The sequence below is a fragment of the Strongylocentrotus purpuratus genome, unplaced genomic scaffold, assembly GCF_000002235.5.
Source record: "Strongylocentrotus purpuratus isolate Spur 01 unplaced genomic scaffold, Spur_5.0 spur5_contig_866, whole genome shotgun sequence".
NCBI classification, from domain to species: domain Eukaryota; kingdom Metazoa; phylum Echinodermata; class Echinoidea; order Camarodonta; family Strongylocentrotidae; genus Strongylocentrotus; species Strongylocentrotus purpuratus.
Genome location: NW_022145575.1, coordinates 732,123 through 751,573, shown reverse-complemented (window position 1 = coordinate 751,573; position 19,451 = coordinate 732,123). Strand labels below are relative to the sequence as shown.

The following is a 19,451-nucleotide window of genomic DNA, read 5'->3' as shown; positions in this document are numbered from 1 at the left end:
GCCATGGGCATAATTTTTTTTTTTACTGTAGTATCTATATCGATTATATTTGTACATATTTTGTTACCTTTTATATGGCTTACTTTGTAAATTCTTTTCATATGCAGTTAATGTGGAAATTAAACCTAAACATTTTTTTGTTGAAAAATCGCACACCCCCCCCCCCCCCCCCCGCGCCCCCTCTTGAGCACCAGGGGAGGGGGCCCATCATCTCCAGAAAAAAGGTAAAATAAACGTGTACGTCCTTGTAATGCAAAACACTTTACACGTGATATGCTCTTTCATTTTCTTGCAGGAGGGTTCCTTTAGTTTCGATTTCTAAACCCCTTGAATTAGTTCATGGATATGATCTGACCATAGAGATATAAAGTATATATCTCTATGGATCTGACCCATCTACCCCTCCCCCCTACGGAAAAAAAAAATGTTAAAAAGTACATGTTCCGGGTAGTTAGCGCCTTCATAGCTAGCTTTAATAGTAGAGAGATCAGTGAGTTGGTATACTTGTTGGAAGCAGCGAAAAATATTGAATGCATGCAACAGTGAAGCCAAATGTACAGCTAGATCGACGGGACGCGCGGCGGCCGTGTTTACGGGCCGAATTATACTACTGAGTCATATTCAGGATCTAGAAAAGCCGGGGGCGAACAGTCAGACTCAGACTTCAAGTTCAAGCTCCATTTTAAACAGGAACAGGACGGAAAATTCTCCTGGCAAATAAATAACAAGTTAGTTACTTTTACTCTGATATCAATTTCTTCATAAATGTTTGCTAGCTTTGTTAAGCCGGGGTAAATATGTAAGGCCATCGATGGCCTTCGAGAATCGAGAAAACGGTGACGGTATGGTATGGCCTAATCTGTACTACTGTAGACTGTAGGCCAGGCTAACTTAATTCAGGAAGCTTCGACGCCGACGCCGAAGGCGTGGGAGCCTCAGAGCTGCATAGGAAAACGATTCAAACAGCGGGTTGGGCGACATTATCTCAAAATATGCAAAGGGGGTAATTGCAATTTTGACTTACTAGGTTGCGCGACTCCTTGGGCATCCATGACCATGTTGAAAATCTTGCAGCCGTATTTTAAACTCTCACGTCATTACGAACCCGTACTGTAGAGTCGTACTACGTAGCTCGTGCACAGTTTTTCCTTCATAGACTCTAGACTAAGTCTAATCATTTTGCGGCGCTTGTTCAGAAACCTATCCAAAATTTGACCAGTAACTCGGCGTGGAGATACCCCACTATAAAAACATACCCAAAATGAAGTGAATATTCATCAAATGTTTAAATAAAGATCATGAGCTAAAAGTTGTTATGTTAATCACCTGTCTCATGTCAATTTTCTTGTTATTTTTCGGGAAACTTGATATTATTGGTATAGGTCTACACTTTTTCACAGGTTTCACGGCAAACCGCTGCACAATACAAATGCATACAGATGGTGGGTTGCAGGCGAGCGCGCGCTTGTGTGAAGTTATCTACCGTAATGTCTAATAAGGATCTTAGAGTAGGGAGGCCAATGCCCGGGCGTAAGGCTTCTACACCTACGATTTGTGCGCTCGTCGCCCACTTCAAAAAATTAGCAAAGGGAAAAAAATGATGTAAAAATAAAAATTGAAGAAAATATGAAAAGAAAATACAATTATACATTTCACAACATACCTATAATCACGGATCTGTAACAGTCTTTCACCATTTGTTGACAATCTTGCAGATTTTGACGTTTTTTAATCCAATAATTGTGGTTGCAGACGACCTTGACGCACTCGCACCACCGACTAAGAAAATCCTAGAGGGCGTAGAGGTTTGCTCACTAAAAACCTTCTCATTGGCAGAAGGTAGACCCTAAAAATATGGGATCCGTTTTGAGTAAAGAACTTTTGATAGAGATCAACATTTCAGATGTTCACAATTGCCACTTCTAACAACTAGAAAATATAAAGAAAAAAGATTATATCTTTTTAAATACAGATTTTTACAAACTGAACATTCGAAAGTAGATAGAGTACGATGTTTCTGTCAATCTTGCGTTGGTTTGAGCCCTATAGCTACATCCATCTCAAAATGAGAAGGAAAACAGTGAACAGTGACGTCATTGTTCGCGCCAAAAATAAAGGGTATTGCGACATAATCTGAGCTCCGGTCAGAGCGTGCCCAAAGCGTAGTCTTATTTATAGACCCTAGTACCTTATTCTCACAGCACTAGATACGAGTGTCGTGAAGTAATGTATGAGAAGTGTTAAAAAAGATATTTCAGTAAAAAAAAAAGTCTACGTGAGCAGTCTATACTCCAATTGAGAATTGAAATGAAAGCCATGATTTGAATGTGTGTGTTGTATGATACATGGTTAGTGAGTGTGTATGTTACGTATAGCGAAAGGGAGAGAGAGAGTTAGAGTGAGAGAAATATTAGTACACGTACGTTGCATGCATGGATGTGCGCTATGATTGTGTTCGCTGCAAGATGGATTTTAATTGGACCTCGTAACTTCTCGATCGTTGATAATAAGGAATACTCATGAGGAAATCAAATTATTGGAATACACATCTAAGGTAAATATCAATGAATTATATATATTTCTTTCCTTTTTTGAACCATCGTCTTCGGCTCGTAGTAGTAGAAGATGTAATCGTTCGCACATTGATGGCTGGACTTCAGCCTGCATCGGGGCTTGCCTGTGTCGGTGGAGGGATCAACTAAGAAGAAGAAGGTGTGTACGTGTGCGACCGATTCAAGGCTAGCCGCTGTTGAGTGATTGCACTTTCGCGCGAAGTTTTAAACTTCATCATGAACTTTGTCCCTCGGGCCTGTCTAATTATGAACGTAACTTTGCGACATGAAATATAATTGTTTCAAGGCTCTTACGTACGGAAAGGCGTAGAAGGAAATGGCTACAAACCAGCTGGATATCTCCTATTTGATGGAACCTATGGAGTCGGCAGATGGGTGGATTTTCTTAGTGAAAGTAAATGCTTTCTTTTAATCTTAGTTTTAGTATAAACAAATTAGTAATTAAAAAGTTAGATTTGGGCATTGGCCTCCCTACTTAGAGACTTAGACTGAGACATTACGGTAGATAACTTCACACAGGCGCGCAATTTCGAAACGTACACTATACCGTACACGCTATACCCTCACTCGCGCGCCTAGTCAGGAAAATGTCACGCTTAGCTGATCTTTGAACTTGGCATCTCTGCTAATATTCTCATACTCTTTCTAGTTCTAGACCCTATTTGGGATATATCTTAGGGAGGGAGAGTTAAGATTAAGAATAAGAGACATTTCTGGATTATGGTCATCCATTCGACTTTCAGCTGGGGGAGGTTTTTATGCAGACCAAAACTAAAAGTAAAATGGCAAACCCTCATAAAAATGTTATGCATTTAGTTTTGCCACTTCCCCATTCATTGTAAATGACAATGGGAAAGCAACTTTTTTCTGTTTTACAAGACATTTTTTTGCAATTTTGCATTAGAGCAAATTCAATATGTGAAAATTTCATAACATTATAAAGATCACGAAATTTGCTATCTGTCCTTGTAAATTAAAGGAGAATTTGTTGTCATAAAGAGTCAAGTCGTACAATGTACCATATCTCAGAAGCCCAAGGCATGATGCACTGCATGCCATGCTACCTACAGTACATGTTAACTACATGCCTATGGCAAAAGTAGTGCTGGAAAAATGCCAGATTTCATGCTCTTTTCTTTAAGGAAATGATTGGTGTTTTTTTATGAAAGATCACTTTTCTGTCACTTTGAGTTTGAGGATTTCAGAGGATAATTACTTTTGAAATCCGCAAAGAGTATAAAATACTATATTTTTGATTAATGAAATCCTGTTTACTGATTGGTTATCAATATAATCAATGTACACTTAGCATCATGTGACCAAACATAACATTGCTATGATGTTACCGATAAGAAAAATGTGCTATACCGTGACATCATCCATCCATAATTATACTGTACACGTACACAAGGCTTGGGGTCTACATGTACTTGTTTATGTAAGCAGGATTTTGGAATTAGGGCAGAAGACGAATGGGACTTTGGGAATACATGTAATTGAATGATTTTATGCATTTATATCCCATTTTTTAATGCCTTATTTGTGACAAGTTCACAAGCACAAATCGGTGCCCCTGGTAGTAAAATAAAGGTTCTTCCCGGTGTGGGTTTTGGAACATTGACCAGGCTTGCTGCCTACGGTCCTACGGAGTCGGCAAAAAAAAAAATACTTTGAGCAGCGCCATATCTTGGCGTTCACCTGTAAATATGATTTGTCGTAGCAAGTGCTGTGTGGTATGGCAGCCAATGCCGGCCATCCGACACCCTCTGAGAAAGACGGAAAAGTATCAAGTTTTCATAATTCTCTTTAATAATAGAAGCCATTTTTTCATGGAAAACTGATGTGTTGTGATGACTTGAATATATCAATATTTAGCAACTTTGTGTGAGTAAAATCACCCCCTAAAAAAGGATACATTAGGTATTACATGTGGCACAACATCCTTCTTTGATAATACAAGACAGTTTGGTCTTCTATTGGGCTGTTCTATAATTTTATTATTAGACCTACAGTACATGTACTTAATATCAAAGATGAATGGACTAGTAAGCATGTGGGAATGTGGTGGCTCAGTTGCTTCAAAGATTTCATGAAGCTTGAAGGCCTTTGATAATGTAAGGTACAGGTACCGCACCAAATCACCAATGACTTTTAGCCAAAAGTTGAGTGTTTTGGAATATCCAACTCCTAAAATGTTAGTGGATAAAATTATTTGTGAAGGGTAGGAAACATGATGTAACCACAAGGGAGTGCCCTCTGACCTCTGACCTCTGCTTTATGTTAAGTGTATTAATGATCTTCCTGGGCCCCCATTGCATTACCATTGATGGTAACTTTCCCATCAATGGCAACTACCATGGTAGGTTTCCATGGTAGTTACACCATTGATGGCAGAGTTACCTTCAAGATATTGAAGCATATATTAAAAGTAGGAATGGTGCAGTTTTACTGCATAATGATATGCAACATTTGCCTTGTATCATGGTCATAAAAGTGGCTGATGAAGTTCTATCCTGATAAATGCTGTTTAGTTTCCATTGGTAATCATCATGACAAGCCACATAAGTACACTGTACATTGCTGCATTATGAACTGTGGAAATGGCACTCATCATCTGCCACATGTTGACCCAGGTAAAGATTTAAGAGTAATTGATGATTCCAAGCTTAGTTTTGAGAAGCATTTTCAGTCTAAGATCAATAAAGCCAGTAAATTAACAAGCTGAACATTATTACATGTACCTGTAGTCCTGTACCTGTATATATACTTAAGGAGACTACAGAGCTACCAAGTGTCACACATTTTCGAGGGTCTGAAACGTTCTCGCGCGATTTCGAAAAAACGCTATCCCCGCGCACTTGCGCGCCGAGTCATGAAAATGTCATGCATGGCTGATCTTTGTACTTGGCATTTCTGAGACTATACATGTACATGAAGATACATGTAAGGAGACTAATCCTATATACATGTACATGAAGATACATGTAAGGAGACTAATCCTATATACATGTACATATTGCTCTGATTAGACAGAACAAGGAATATGCACATTCTGTATGGAGTCCTGACTTGAAAAATATTTCAACCATTAGAAAATGTACATGTAGAAAGAAGGGCCACAACATTGGTCACTGAGATTGCGATTCGTCCATAGGAGCAAAAGTTAGCTCACCTATTAAAGACTCTAGACACATAACGTTGTGCGCGATATGAGTCGTGCTCTAGGAAATATGATAGAAACCTACAAATTGTTTCATTGGTATGACCAAGAAGTGGTGCCAGACTTTATAGGCCAGGTGTCAACCAGAGGTCATAGTAAAAAGCTGTATATTCCAAGGTCCATCTCTGAGAAACATAATAACTCCTTAAACATGAACCGGTAAGCAGAAAAATAAGAGGAAAAGAATGGCGCAAGTTTGAAATACATCAGACTTAAGTTAAAGTTAAGAGAGTTATGAATGTTTGAAATTTGAGATCACTAAATGAATCTAGATGCAAATTTCAAATTGGCAATTTTGTCTTGGCATAGTGGACAACTCTCCCATTTGTCGTATAGAAAAGTATCATTACATTCTCTTTTTCTCCTAAGTGCCTTCTCCTCTTGGGAAAGTTGTCGAGCACTACGTCACAGTGACAATACCGATTCAATCAATTTGAAATGCCATACACTGTAGGTACATGTATAGTGATTACAAATTTCAAATATTCATAATTTCCTATTTTTTGTGGGATTTCATTCCAACTTTCACCAGTCTGCTTCTCTGATTTTCCTGCTTTCTTTTAGAGTAGTTGAATCTTGAATCTTGATTCTCTTTTAATACCTGCTTTATATACCACAATACCAATTTACTATCTATTAAAATATTTATATCTCACCCTCACAGGTACATGTAAAACAAAAGTGGGAAACGAACGTAAATCTGTTGGCACTCACAACTGAGAACATCTGAGAAACGACCGAATCAGTAATCTTGATCTATTTGAAGCCTAAGGACTAGATTTAAGCTTCACCATGGGTGGTTCAATCAGCAAACTATTTTCCGGTTTATTTGGCAAGAAAGAGATGAGAATATTGATGGTTGGATTGGATGCTGCTGGAAAGACGACTATCCTCTACAAACTCAAGCTTGGTGAAATTGTCACAACCATCCCAACAATAGGTATGGATGAATACAAGAATTAGTTGAAGGAGAGCTAACCCCAAAGAATAAGTGTAGGTATTCTGAAAAACAAGATGAATTCCTGCCTTTTGATGTACAATAAATCTTACGAATGTGTACAAGAGATCTTCTTGGGATATATCTATTTAGGATGTGACAATAATTCCACAGAAATAGAATGAAGGTGTCTGCTATACTAAGTGCATACCAAGATACATGTACAGTGGTAGTACAGGTTGACAGGGTTTTGGTTAGAGAATGGGTCTTTATAGGTTTGCACACACCAGACTGGAGTACATGTAGGTACACGTGAAACATAATCATTTTACATTTAGTGTTGATTTGGTGGTTAACCCTTACTGTACTGGGGGGGGGGGGGGGGCCTCCCAGGCCCCCCCCCCCCCTCGACATTTTGGGAGATTGCACCGCAACCACTTGGAATTTTGAATTGTCGTTTCATGACTTTTTTTCCCTCAAGTCTTACGCACATTTTGATACCATTTTCGTCAAAATCGGAAATACCTGTAAGGTGTTACATAACAATTAGTATGCGCATGTCATCAAAAATATGCTACATTTTATGCAAATTTATGCAATTAACATATACATTTTCAAATAAAAAAAATAATGTAACCTCATAAATTTGAGATGAAGGAAACATTTATTCATTACATTTTCAACATTCTTCACAAGTCTACAGACAAATATGTAGAGTTTTCTGTAAAAAGGCATAAAATTAGCATTTTGCATAATTAATTAGGCTATAACGACAAAAATTTGCATATTAGGAAAACACTAATTATACCATCTTGTCCCTTACGTAAATATCTACAAACATGTAAATTTTCGCGTTCATCAGACTTTCGACGGCCGAGATCATAGGAGGGAGGGGTCTCTCAGGCCCCCCCTCCCCCAGTCACGTGGTGCTAAAAATAGCCCAGTACAGTAAGGGTTAAGGATTGTGCTGAGGATGATTCATTACATGTATGTTGTGAATATTTCACAGATTTCATAATTGTTTTCCTCTTTTACAATTTAAGGATAAGGTTCTTTTCATGTAGGTTGATGAATCTGGAAAGAAATAGAACATTTTGAATTCCATGAGGAGGCGAGCATACCGGTACATGTTTTAATTAAAGGGAAATCAATTAGCAGGACAGAGATTCAGGAACTACATGTATGTTGGTCTCTTCTTAAGGTCTGCTGGTCTGAACAACCCATCTATGATCTATCGCATGATGATACAATCCAGAATTAGTTTTGTAACTTACCAGTATATAGTGAAGACTGAAGAGCATACTCATTATCACAACTCTATATACTATTTGATAATAAGACATCATGATATACTGTACTACCAGACATATTTTGATGTTATTTAATTCTTTGATATTTTTGCAGGTTTCAACGTAGAGACAGTGGAATACAAGAACATAAGCTTCACAGTGTGGGATGTAGGTGGTCAAGACAAAATCAGGCCACTGTGGAGGCATTACTTCCAGAACACACAAGGTAAATTACAGTTATATTGAACAGCTGATATCATCTAATTTTGTTGTATTGATCTAAATGTATATATGCCTTTTTTGGAAGAATTATTCTGAATGGTTTCTTATTTAAAGCCCCCCCCCCCCCCCCCTTGTTCATGGATTGGTTTAAAGGTGGGGTGAAATCCAAACATAAGTTGATTCCTGTTGATGTGCAGGGCTGCATACAAGTTATATTTGTTATAAAAACATCTAAATATATTACAAAGAATTTTAAATATATCTTAAAATGGTTTTCTCAGACCAGCTAAGCTCCACCCTAAAAAAATGCTCCAGATCTCATTCATCTTGTGACATCATCTGTCAATCATTAGTGAGCTAATAAGAGACAGTGGTATGTAGCTGCACCAGAGCTGGCCACCTCTTTACAATAGACCATACAATAACAACATACTACATAGGAGTTGCTATGTCAGACATGCTGTAGCATCACTAGGAAAAGAAAGGTAATGTGGAGGTATTGTATTAAAAAATGCAATTCTTTTATGAGCATGTGCCTAAAGTCGTTCTGGGTCTCTAACTCTCTATTGCTTCTTTTTGTTTATGTAGGTATCATTTTTGTGGTAGACAGCAATGATAGGGAACGTCTCGCAGAGGCAAAGGAGGAGCTGAATCGCATGCTTAGCGAGGACGAACTCAGGGATGCAGTCCTTCTAGTATTAGCAAACAAACAGGTAATATTAAGGATGATTTTGAGTTCGTGCCATGTGATTACATTGTTAAAGAATCTTCTAGAAGTTATAGAGAAGTTTGAAATTGAAGTGAAAACAATTAAAAACATGTTCATAAATTGTTAGATTAGATGTCACTCATAGATCATCATGAACAATATTACAAGGTGTTATGATCAACAATGGAATATGAAAACACTAGGGAAGAAAATATGTTAACCTACAACTGTAGGGTTTGTCTTAAAAGGTAGGTCACAAACATGTTACATTTCATCATATCTGTCGACAGTTTTTCATAGACTATTGATATGATGGGCCATATATATTTAAAAAAAAATTTGGTGAAGCTCTGTGAGGTTGGCCATAATTTAGAGAAAGTTTTATGATTTGAATGTTACTTGATTTTCATTCTATTGCAGTCAATTTGATGCTTGAGACATCTAGACCAAGTCTGTGCGGACTGGAGATTTGTTTTCTTCTTTTTTCGTCGGAAATGAAATAAATCGACATGTACTGAACCCTGTTAGTTATACACAGTGCTAGAATGAATGTATACCATTGTTTCAGTGTAATACAGGCCTGATAATTACCAGATTTTTCCCCAATTTTTTTTCCCTGATTTAAAAAAAAAAATTTAATACCGATTTTACCTTTATTTTCCTGATTTTTCCCTTATATTCCCTATTTTTTCCTTTCTTTCCCTGTTTTCTCCAATTTTTTTAGTCAAAAGCGGAGAATGTTGTTGTTAGATGCCATTTTTTTTCCAGAATCTTTTTTTGTTACTCAAGGGGGAGGGTGATTGAGGAAAAAGAATTTTTTTTTTTTTTTTTTTAGTGCTCACTTTCTTCACCCCTGGTAATACTAGTTCAAGAAGAAGAGTGAAGACATAGATGCACCAATGTATTTTCAATTGGTGTATGTGTTTTACACCTTGACTTATTGTGACTATGGTATTATGTGTTCTATTGACAGGATCTTCCCAACGCCATGAAAGCAAATGAAGCAAAAGAAGCACTACAACTGTCAGGCTTGAATCAACGAAAATGGTACATCCACAGTACGTGTGCCACCACAGGTGACGGACTCTACGAAGGCCTCGACTGGTTGTCTAATGCTCTGAAGAAATAATAAGATTATCTCTAGAAAGTCAAGTTGTAATTGATAATCAAATGAAGATAGGTAACTTCCGCTTTTCATCAAATCTGTCTAGGTGTAATTACATATTGTCTCTCCGAAGGTCCAACTTTAAAGGGTAGTGAGATTTTCATATTTAGAAAGAAACATGCTTTATTTTGAAGTCAAATCCCTCGTACTACTCACCCATATAGGGATTATATCTAGTTCACACATGCCATGGTCCATCTATATACCGGGTAATGCACACACACACACACACACAAAATTATCAGTGCAAATGTACACATACAGTGGCCATTTCTGTTTTGCTGATGGCTACCAAACTTAGCATGAACCATCAGTAGTTTGTACTCACCAGAAGACATACCGGTATATATATATTGTGTGAGTAGGCAAGACCATGCATGCCGTGTGGCTCTTACTTTTATTTATTTATATAAACAAAAATTTGAGGCAGTTTGCCATGGTATGTGTGAATGAGGTGTTGACATCAGAAATATTTGTATGGCATGTGAGTATTCCACTTTCATTTTAATAATTAGTAGCTTCTTGGGCAAACTGTAATATACCCTGAATTTGTAGTAATGGACAAACCGTTACAGCAAGGCTTCTCAACCTATACCAGGGACCCGTTTCACAAAGCCTTTATCAATGACAAATAACAAAAATCAGAGACAAATCTGCTGATAACCAATCAGAAGCAAGGATTTCAGTAGCTTATAACAAAAACTGTCATTTGTCACTGATGACAAGTTTTGTGAAACGGGGCCCAGGGTTCCACACTGCATAGACAAGCCCTATGTGAAACTTTCAAAATCGTGGCCTTGGGTGTCCAGACTTAGATTTTTGATGCCCGGTTGTCCTGGCGCCTGCCAGTGACGAAGACTGCCTAGAATACATAGTGATCACACAAAGCAGATGGAACTACAGCAAAACAAATGCAAAGGCTAAGAATTGATGCAACCCCACTTCCTTTTAAAGACTGACAACACTTCTGGGCCAGAAGGGATTAGACCACACAGCGAGGTCACTGACAGGTGGCTATCTCATTAACTCAGCTCTCAACTAACATAAGAAAAAGGGGATCATGGGGGACCAACAGGCACCGATTGGGGTAGTTTTCTATATAGAGGGAGCAAGTAGCTCCAAGTAGGACAGTAGGGCTTTAAATGCCGACAGGCGTTAAAACAAAACAAAACAAAACTAAACTATTGTAGCAAGAAAACTATGATTGCAGATCTTCTGCAAGAGGGTATTATGGTTCTTACATTTATACAAATTTGAGTCTATCAGTGAATACCTTTCTTGTAAACGGTGTGTACATTTTTTCAAAGTTTTTCATGTGCTTTTTGATTTTGTTATTAAAGAAAAAGATTTCATTCATGATTATGAACGCCGTGCAACCATATGTTTTGCACACCGATCTCTAAGTCCCCTTGTATGTGGTGTTGATTTGTTTGATATTTTTTGTGTGAAATTCCCTGCTAATCCTTCAGATATGACGTTCAAAACCGCATTAAAAAAAATCCACTGCGTTTGCGTTTATATTTTACTTGTAAATGAATGGCACCTGCGCACAACAAACGTTTTGTGTTATGAGATACAGAAATATGACACTTGATAGAATAAATAAAATAAAATAAAAAACCACTGTGGTTTTGCCAACTCTTATCTGAACAAGCCTTTACTTTTACTTGATCTTGGATGGAAAAAATATTATTAACTGAAGGAGGTACATGAACCTAAGCAGCTCATGCTAATTGATTGGGATGCATAAGGACTGTTCGGTGGGCAAAACATTGAGTCTGACAGACATAACAGCAGTTAGTCAATTCCATACTGAAGTTTGAAATGTGGGTATGTTTACTTATTTTTGTCTTTATCCGTTGTCCAAAGAGTTGTTGCATTGCTGGTTAAAGTCTATTTGCACTAGTTTGGCCAGGGAGGATTAGACCTCCCTTCGTGGTCACTGGCAGGTGGTTATCTCTTTAAATCAGCTCTCAATTAATATAAGTAAAAGGGAACCATGGGGGATCAACGGGTACCGCTTAGGCTTTGTTGGCTATATAGATGGAGCAAGTAGCTACATGTACAAGTAGTGCAGTCCAGCTTTCAGGCTTTATGTAACTAAATCTTGAGAAAAACCATCTACATTTGTAGATTTGTGATAAAAAGCCAGTTTAACGGTTGTGTTTCCCCTCTGAAGAAATACAGTATAAGAGCAGGGGGGTCTAAATGCTGGATGAAATTACAGAATGGGTCAATGGGGAGCCTCAACGGGTATACATGTAGAATGCAATGATTCTCTTCTTGATGCATCTGGGGGCGTTTCACAAAACTTGTCATCAGTGACAAATGACACTTTGTTATAAGCTACTGAAATCCTTGCTTCTGATTGGTTATCAGCAGATTTGTCACTGATTTTAGTCATTTGCCATTGAAAAACAGGCTTTGTGAAACGGGTCCCTGGTGTCATTTTTGGCGGCTCGACAGATGCTTGCAAGTATCTGACCTCAGTCCTGCCTTCTATGTTTACTATCAACAAAAAGGACTCTCCTGTGAAGCAGGGGCCATCTCGCATTATCCACTGTTTTCCAAGGATAAATGTGACGTCTTCCAGATGTGCTTGGGAGTGAGGGCACGTGGAGATTATTAGGGTGATGGGAAGAAAGAGATGTCCACTCATTATTAATCCATTTCAGGTATTACACGTACATGTATCTCCAAGTGATGCAATTTGTGCAGCTATTATGCACATTTACTCTGTCTTTATGCTGGGAGGGGTCTAATGTTGAGTCAAATGTTTTTTAAAGTGTTTTATGTTGCTGTAATGACAGCATACTGTAGCAGTGAAGACTAAAAACAGGATTCTAATATATAATATACATGTATTGTGTAGTCGTTCTATTGTAAATGTTATGTGAATTTGTATTGAAATCTAGATATGATATTTTGATATTCCTTTTTTTTTATAATTAGGATTTAGATTGAAAAGAGAGATAAAGAGTCTGTTTCTGATGGGCATGGAACGTTTTGTGTAACAGAAGTGTCCATAGTTAGTGATTTTTTTTGTAATCAAAGAATGTAAAATAAATTTTTGTTCATCTTAATAATGAATAATTTACACCTTAGGAAACATTTGTAATGGTAATAACAAATTAAAGGGTCTACCGGTGTGTGTATATGTATTGCCCAACAACATATTCCAGTATATATTGTAAACATTCACTGTTAGATTATTTTATTTCAAAATGATATAATGGTGATGGCTGTAGGACAACTTGATATTTATGATTCTTGATGTTTTTTCTTTGTTTTTGTTTGTTATTTGTATGGGTGGTTCAATATTTATCCTGGATGCCAACTAGTCTGCAAGCACAGACCCTGGTCAGTCGTAAAAGTGAGTCTGCACTATAAGACTACCATAGGCCATGTACTGTAGCTGCTCCTGACACAACCAGTAGGTAGCTGGGCTAGACTTCTCTCAAGGCACAATGATTTTTTGATTAAGTGTCAAATTAGGGTCTGTGCCGGCAGACTAGATGCCAACTACTATTACATTCCTTCTTGTGTAATATGTGGAACATTTTAATTATTGGAGAAGGATTTACTTTTTTCTTATATTCTTTATTTTCGGTCTTGATGAATAGTATCTAATCTATGAAGTACCTAATATATGATAGTCCAGATAATATGTCTTGGCCATATTTCATTTCATTTTGTCCTTTTTCCTTTGGTTCTTTTTCTAACTTTTTTTGGGCATAATAATAGGTTACCTACATGTAAGTGTAGACATCTGTTTTTTATTGATGTATACATTTATTTGGAAAGGAACAGATTATACATGCTCTGTTGAAAAAAAGCTTGATTTGTTTTACATTTAGAATGTTTGTACTTAATTGGCATTGTTTAACCCTGAGGTGATGTTGCTTCTCTATATTTTCACAAAGATTGGTTTGCTTTATGTAATACACATCTTTAATTCCATTGTAGTCAGGAAAGTAGACATTCATTTATTGTAATACATGTATAGACAGCTTTTGGGGTAAGATAGTGCTTTTGGCAAGCTTCGGTGCCCATGGCTCTGAAATGTACTAATACATTCAAATTTGATGCCTACATCTTTGTGTTCATTTATTATTTCATTCACCTATTATGAATAGTAATATTTTCACAGTCAGAATGCAGATTGCGTACATTGATTGTTGCTAGGTAGGACAAACATTATGGCTTGTCCTACCTAACAACACATAATGTATGCAATTTGCATTCTGACTATTGAAATACAATTATTTGTAACAGGTGTATGAAATAATTTGTAACAAGGCACTTAACAAAGATTTGTGCATTCAATTATTTGAGTACATCACGAAAATGGCCTACCGGTATTGTATTTTAATCTGACACTGTCTCAATGTCCCCTTCACTCGCTCTTTGCATGTGTCACATAGACCAGTGGTTCATAACCCTGTAGTCATCATCACAGGCCTGGGGTTGATGGTGTTTTTTTTTACAAGGGTAGCATTGATAAAACAATCCCACTTGGTTTCTGTGTACAATTGCATTAAACATGGGAGAGAGGAGGGGGCAGGGTATAAAGTACCAATAAGCTGTTAGTTGAGTTCATGAATGGGGTTAAGATTTACTGATGTAAACCCTTACTGTTTCATTTTTGACAAACCTTGCCTCTTTCTTTGGTCAGAATGGAGAAGGTAACTAGAGCAAACATCTGTATTGTATACGGTTGGAAGTTGCAAAGAAATATCTGTAGTGATCTATGTGGCAATATAACCAAGAAAAACTTATAGAGTGAGAATCTTCCTCAGAATCTTCCTTTTAAGTTTTCCCCAGGCGGGAGACTAGACTAAGATCCATCTGATCATTATAGCATTACTTAGCTTAACCTAATCTATATGCATTCATATCTTTGATTTTCTTGTTTTGTTTTCAAGTAGATCTATGGTGAGTATCAGCCCAATCAATTCAGATGTTGTGTCCTTAAAGAGTGCTTTACAGCTTGTATGATGCATTCTTCTACATGTACTTGTATGTTGAGCATGTGAACTCATGAAGGCAGTAGACATGTCATTCTAGACCACAGAGCTAATGGGTAGTGCCACTGAACTCAAGATTGCACATGTTGTACCTGCCCCATGTGTTTCTAAAAAAAAAAAATTATAATTTGGGAATATTAAGCCTCACATTTGCTTTTATATTAATCTGGAAGAGTTGTTATGTACAACTTTAATCACATTCTTTTGTATTTAGTAATTACATTGTATCAGGATTGTTAGGTACATGTAATAAACAAATAATTTTCACTAAATGAGATTTAAACATTGTCCTGTTGTGTTAATTGATCAGCTATCCAGTCTACACGTATATGGTATTTGCATTAGGAATACAGAACTGGGCTGGAAATAAAAGTATTGATCATGAAAACAAAGAACAGCTTCACACGATCGATTAAGAGAGAGAGAGAGAGAGAGAGAGCTAGAGAGAGAGAGAGAGAGAGAGGAGGGGGGGGGGGGGTGAGAGAGAGTTTTTTTGTTGGGGGGAGGGGCGATACAGATAGAGATGGAGAAAAAATAGTGAAGAGAGAGAAAAGGGGTAGAATGGGAAAGAGGGAGAGAGAGAACAGAAAGACAGTGAAAGAGAGAGAAGTGGAGAAAGGGAGAAGGAGCATTTTCTCAAGAACATGCATGTGGAGTAATATATTTTCAACAAACGTTTTAAAAACTGTCTTCTCTACTGAGAGCGGTTTTGGAGCACATGATTCCCCGCAAAATTTAAGCCACTTTTATGAGCATAATAGTAGATCCACTGGAATTTCTTGGCTAAAGAAGATAGTGCAGGCGCGTAGCAAAGGGGGGGGGGGGGGGGCGGTGGGGGCGGTCGCCCCCCCCCCCCAAAAAAAAAACGCCGGCCCCCCAAAAAAAAGAGAGAGAAAGAGAAGAAAAAAAGTGAGGGGACGTAGGAAGAAAAAGGGGAAAAGGAGTCGAGAACGGTACAACGAATAGTCTCCTTTCTCTAATAATTTAATGAAACGCGAAAGCTTCCGCGCTTCACGCGGAAATGGGGAAACTGAGTTCAAATTAAGGATTAAGAGTTGTCTTCTTTGTGTAATAATACGTCAGAGCTTCCGCGCTTCGCGCAGGAGGGGGGGGGGCTGAATTCAGACAAGGATTATGAGTCGAGAAAGGTTCAACGAATCGTCTTCTTTCTCTATTAATTTAATGAAACGTCAAAGCTTCACGTGAGAGGGGGAGGGAGGGAACAGAAATCAGACAAGGATTAAGAAGTCGCGAACGGTACTTTGAGTCGTCTTCTTTCTCTAATGATTTAATGAAACGTCAATTCTTTGCGCGAGAGGGGGGGGGGGAACAGAAATCAGACAAGGATTAAGAAGTCGAGAACGGTACTTTGAGTCGACTTCTTTCTCTAATAATTTAATGAAACTTCAAAGTTTTGCGCGGGAGGGGAGGAAACTGAATTCAGATAAGGATTAAAAGTCGAGAACGGTACATCGAATCGTCTTCTTTCTCTAATAAATTAATGAAACGTCAAAGCTTTCGCGCTTCACGCGGGAGGGGGACTGAATACAGATAAGGATTAAGAGTCGAGAAAGGTACAACGAATCATCTTCTTTGTCTAATAATACGTCAAAGCTTTCGCGCTATGCGCAGGAGGGGCGGACTGAATTCAGACAAGGATTGCGAGTCGAGAAAGGTACAACGAATCGTCTTCTTTCAAAGGGGAAACTCCCCCCTCCCTGCACCCACCCACCCTAGGGAGCGCGCTTCGCGCGCAATTTAAGTGATTCGCACGCTTCGCGTGCTCATTACCGCCCCCCTAAAATAAAATCCTGGCTACGCGTTTGAGATAGTGACCTTGTCATTCAACACAACGCTCTCTATTATTTCCAGTTTCATGAAGTGTCTGCGACGGAACGTAGAAACACTCGATGCTTATAATTACTTTTAATTATAATATTTCATGTTTCAGGATTCAATGTAGGCCTATTTATCGGTCTTATGTAATTTGAACATGGATATATTAGTTTACTAAAAGGATACTAAGGAAAAAAATATGGATACATTTTGATGATGAAAAAACAATAGTTAATATCGATTTTCGTTTGTGGCTTTTTCGTTTCCTTAAATCCCCACTGCACTACTTATAGCTACTTGCGCCCTCTATATAGCAAACAATGCCTTATCGATGACCATTTGTCACCGGCCCATCCCCTTTTTCTTACTTAAATTGAGAGCTGATTTGATGAGATAACCACCTGTCGGTGACCATGCAGGGAGGTATAATCCCTCCTGGCCAAACTAGTGTAGAGGGGCTTTTAATTAAACAATTTAGATGTCTTCATGCATATTTCTATATTAAAATTCTTTAACACTATAAACTGAATTGAAGAATATCGGGATAAATCTGATAAAGAAGGACATGCAAATACTGAATTATATGGGTAAAGAAAAGATAACAATTAATACAAATGAAAAATCCTCATATCAATTTCTTGAATAATGTTCCTGATTGTCCATAAATACTTTTAACCGTTTTTTTTTAACGAAGTAGTTACTCTATTTCAATGTAGTACACATTTTTTTTTTTTTATTAATTTCGAACAGGGTATTACCGTGAACAAAAAGAACTGTCATAAAATGTCGTCTCAATCTATCATCCTGAGGAATTCCCGTAGAAACCATGAGAAAGCAGTGAATTCATTCTACTAGTTTCTACTGTTTTTTTTTCTTTAGAGACCAGTAGAGTCTACTGGTTTCAGGAGGAACTGTAAAGTCAAACCAGAAGAAACCATTAAGAGGAGGCGCTTTCGTGGGGGGGGGGGGGGCAGGGCAGGGTAGGGGGCACAGTGCCCTCCCACTTTTTCAAGTACCCCAAAAGTGCCCTTTTTACATAGGAAAGAGCCCCTTTTACTTTGGCAAGTGCCCCTATTAATTTGTAAAAGTGCCCCTTCCCCTTTTCACCTCTTATAAGTGGCCGTTTCCCTTCTACATGTTCCCATTTTCCTTTGCAATAGGTGTCCATTTTCCATTCTCATAAGTGCCCCCTTTTACTTCTGACAAATGTCCTTTTCAAATCTGAGAGGTGCCCCTTTTACTTTGACCAGTGGTGATCTTTTTCCTTTGTAAGAAGTGCCCCTTCCCTTTTAATAACTACCCCTCTTTAATTTGGATAAGTGGACCTTATATTTTCACTTGTGCCTTTTTCCTAATGATTAGTGCCCCCATTTAAAAAGAGCCCCTTCCCCCTTCTCACAAATGCCCGTTTTTTTCCTTTGAAAAGTGTTCCTTTTCATTTTCATAAGTGCCCCAATTAAAATCTGAGAGATACTCGTTTTACTTTGACAAATGCCCCTTCCCCTGAAAAGTGCCCTTTTCATCTCTGATGAGTGTTCCTTTTCACCTCTAATAAATGCCAACTTCTTCCTTTTTTAATTTTTTTTTTTATAGAAAGTGCCCGTTTTGTATTCTCATAAGTGCCCCTTTTCAAAAATGATACGTGCCCTTTTTTCTTTCTATTAAGAAACCCATCCCCTTTTTTTTTTTTTTTTATAAATGCCACTTGATTACCTCTTTTAAAAGCCCCCCATCAAAATATAATGGGTGCCCCTTTTCCGTCGATAAATGCCCATTTCCAATTTTCATAAGTGCCTTTTTTCATCCATGGTGAGTGCCTTTTTTTTTTGGTGTAAGAAGTGCCCCATTTTCACCTCTGATAATTACCTTTTGTACTTTGACACGTGCTCCATTTCTTTTTTTTAAAATAATTTTCTTATCTATTTCGATAAGTGTTCCCTTTTGCTCTCATCATTAAACGTGACCCTATTTTCAAGCGACTGAGATCAATTTTCCCCAAAAGCTACCTGCATGGCAACGCTCGCTCGCATTTATACATGATTAATTATGTTACTTATCAAAGGTCTTTTCAGTCTTCCGTTATGAGAATGGGATAATAACCCCACCAGGAATGTGTTTTCCCCTCTTTATAAGGTGTGATTTTTTCGCACTGAGACCTCACAAATCTTAATTTGTTTTCATCGCTCGCTTCACTCGCTCGCAAATGAATTTTCTGAATATCATGCCCAATTGCAAAGTATGCATGCTTTAGCAATATCTTGTATGATGTATAAAGAGCCTGGAAACAAAAATTGAAATCATCCCAGATAATTTAACCACAATATAGTGGTATATACCAATGTCTAAACAATTGTATATTTTTGCCTTTAGATTTTCCTTTTTAGGTGCCCTTTGTTTTTAGAAAATATTGGATAACAACCAGGGGCGTCGCTAAACGGGGGTGCGACAGCCCCCCCCCCCCCCACCTGTCAGG

General features: G+C 37.9%; 1 protein-coding gene across 1 annotated transcript; it reads left to right on the top strand.

Moving 5' to 3' along the window:
* The first annotated feature begins 580 nt into the window (after window positions 1–580).
* LOC115918035 (ADP-ribosylation factor-like) lies at window positions 581–10,345 on the top strand. Its single transcript, XM_030974196.1, has 5 exons — window positions 581–728; window positions 6,458–6,733; window positions 8,135–8,245; window positions 8,830–8,954; window positions 9,924–10,345. Exons 2-5 carry the CDS (start codon window positions 6,586–6,588, stop codon window positions 10,077–10,079), a joined length of 540 nt encoding a protein of 179 aa, XP_030830056.1. The 5' UTR covers window positions 581–728; window positions 6,458–6,585; the 3' UTR covers window positions 10,080–10,345.
* Window positions 10,346–19,451: the final 9,106 nt, after the last annotated feature.

Coding starts and splice junctions, on each gene's coding strand:
- LOC115918035 (XM_030974196.1), top strand. CDS start 6,586: ATGGGTGGTTCAATCAGCAAACTATTTTCCGGTTTATTTGGCAAGAAA. Junction 6,734..8,134: donor CACAACCATCCCAACAATAG/GTATGGATGAAT, acceptor ATATTTTTGCAG/GTTTCAACGTAGAGACAGTG. Junction 8,246..8,829: donor TTACTTCCAGAACACACAAG/GTAAATTACAGT, acceptor TTGTTTATGTAG/GTATCATTTTTGTGGTAGAC.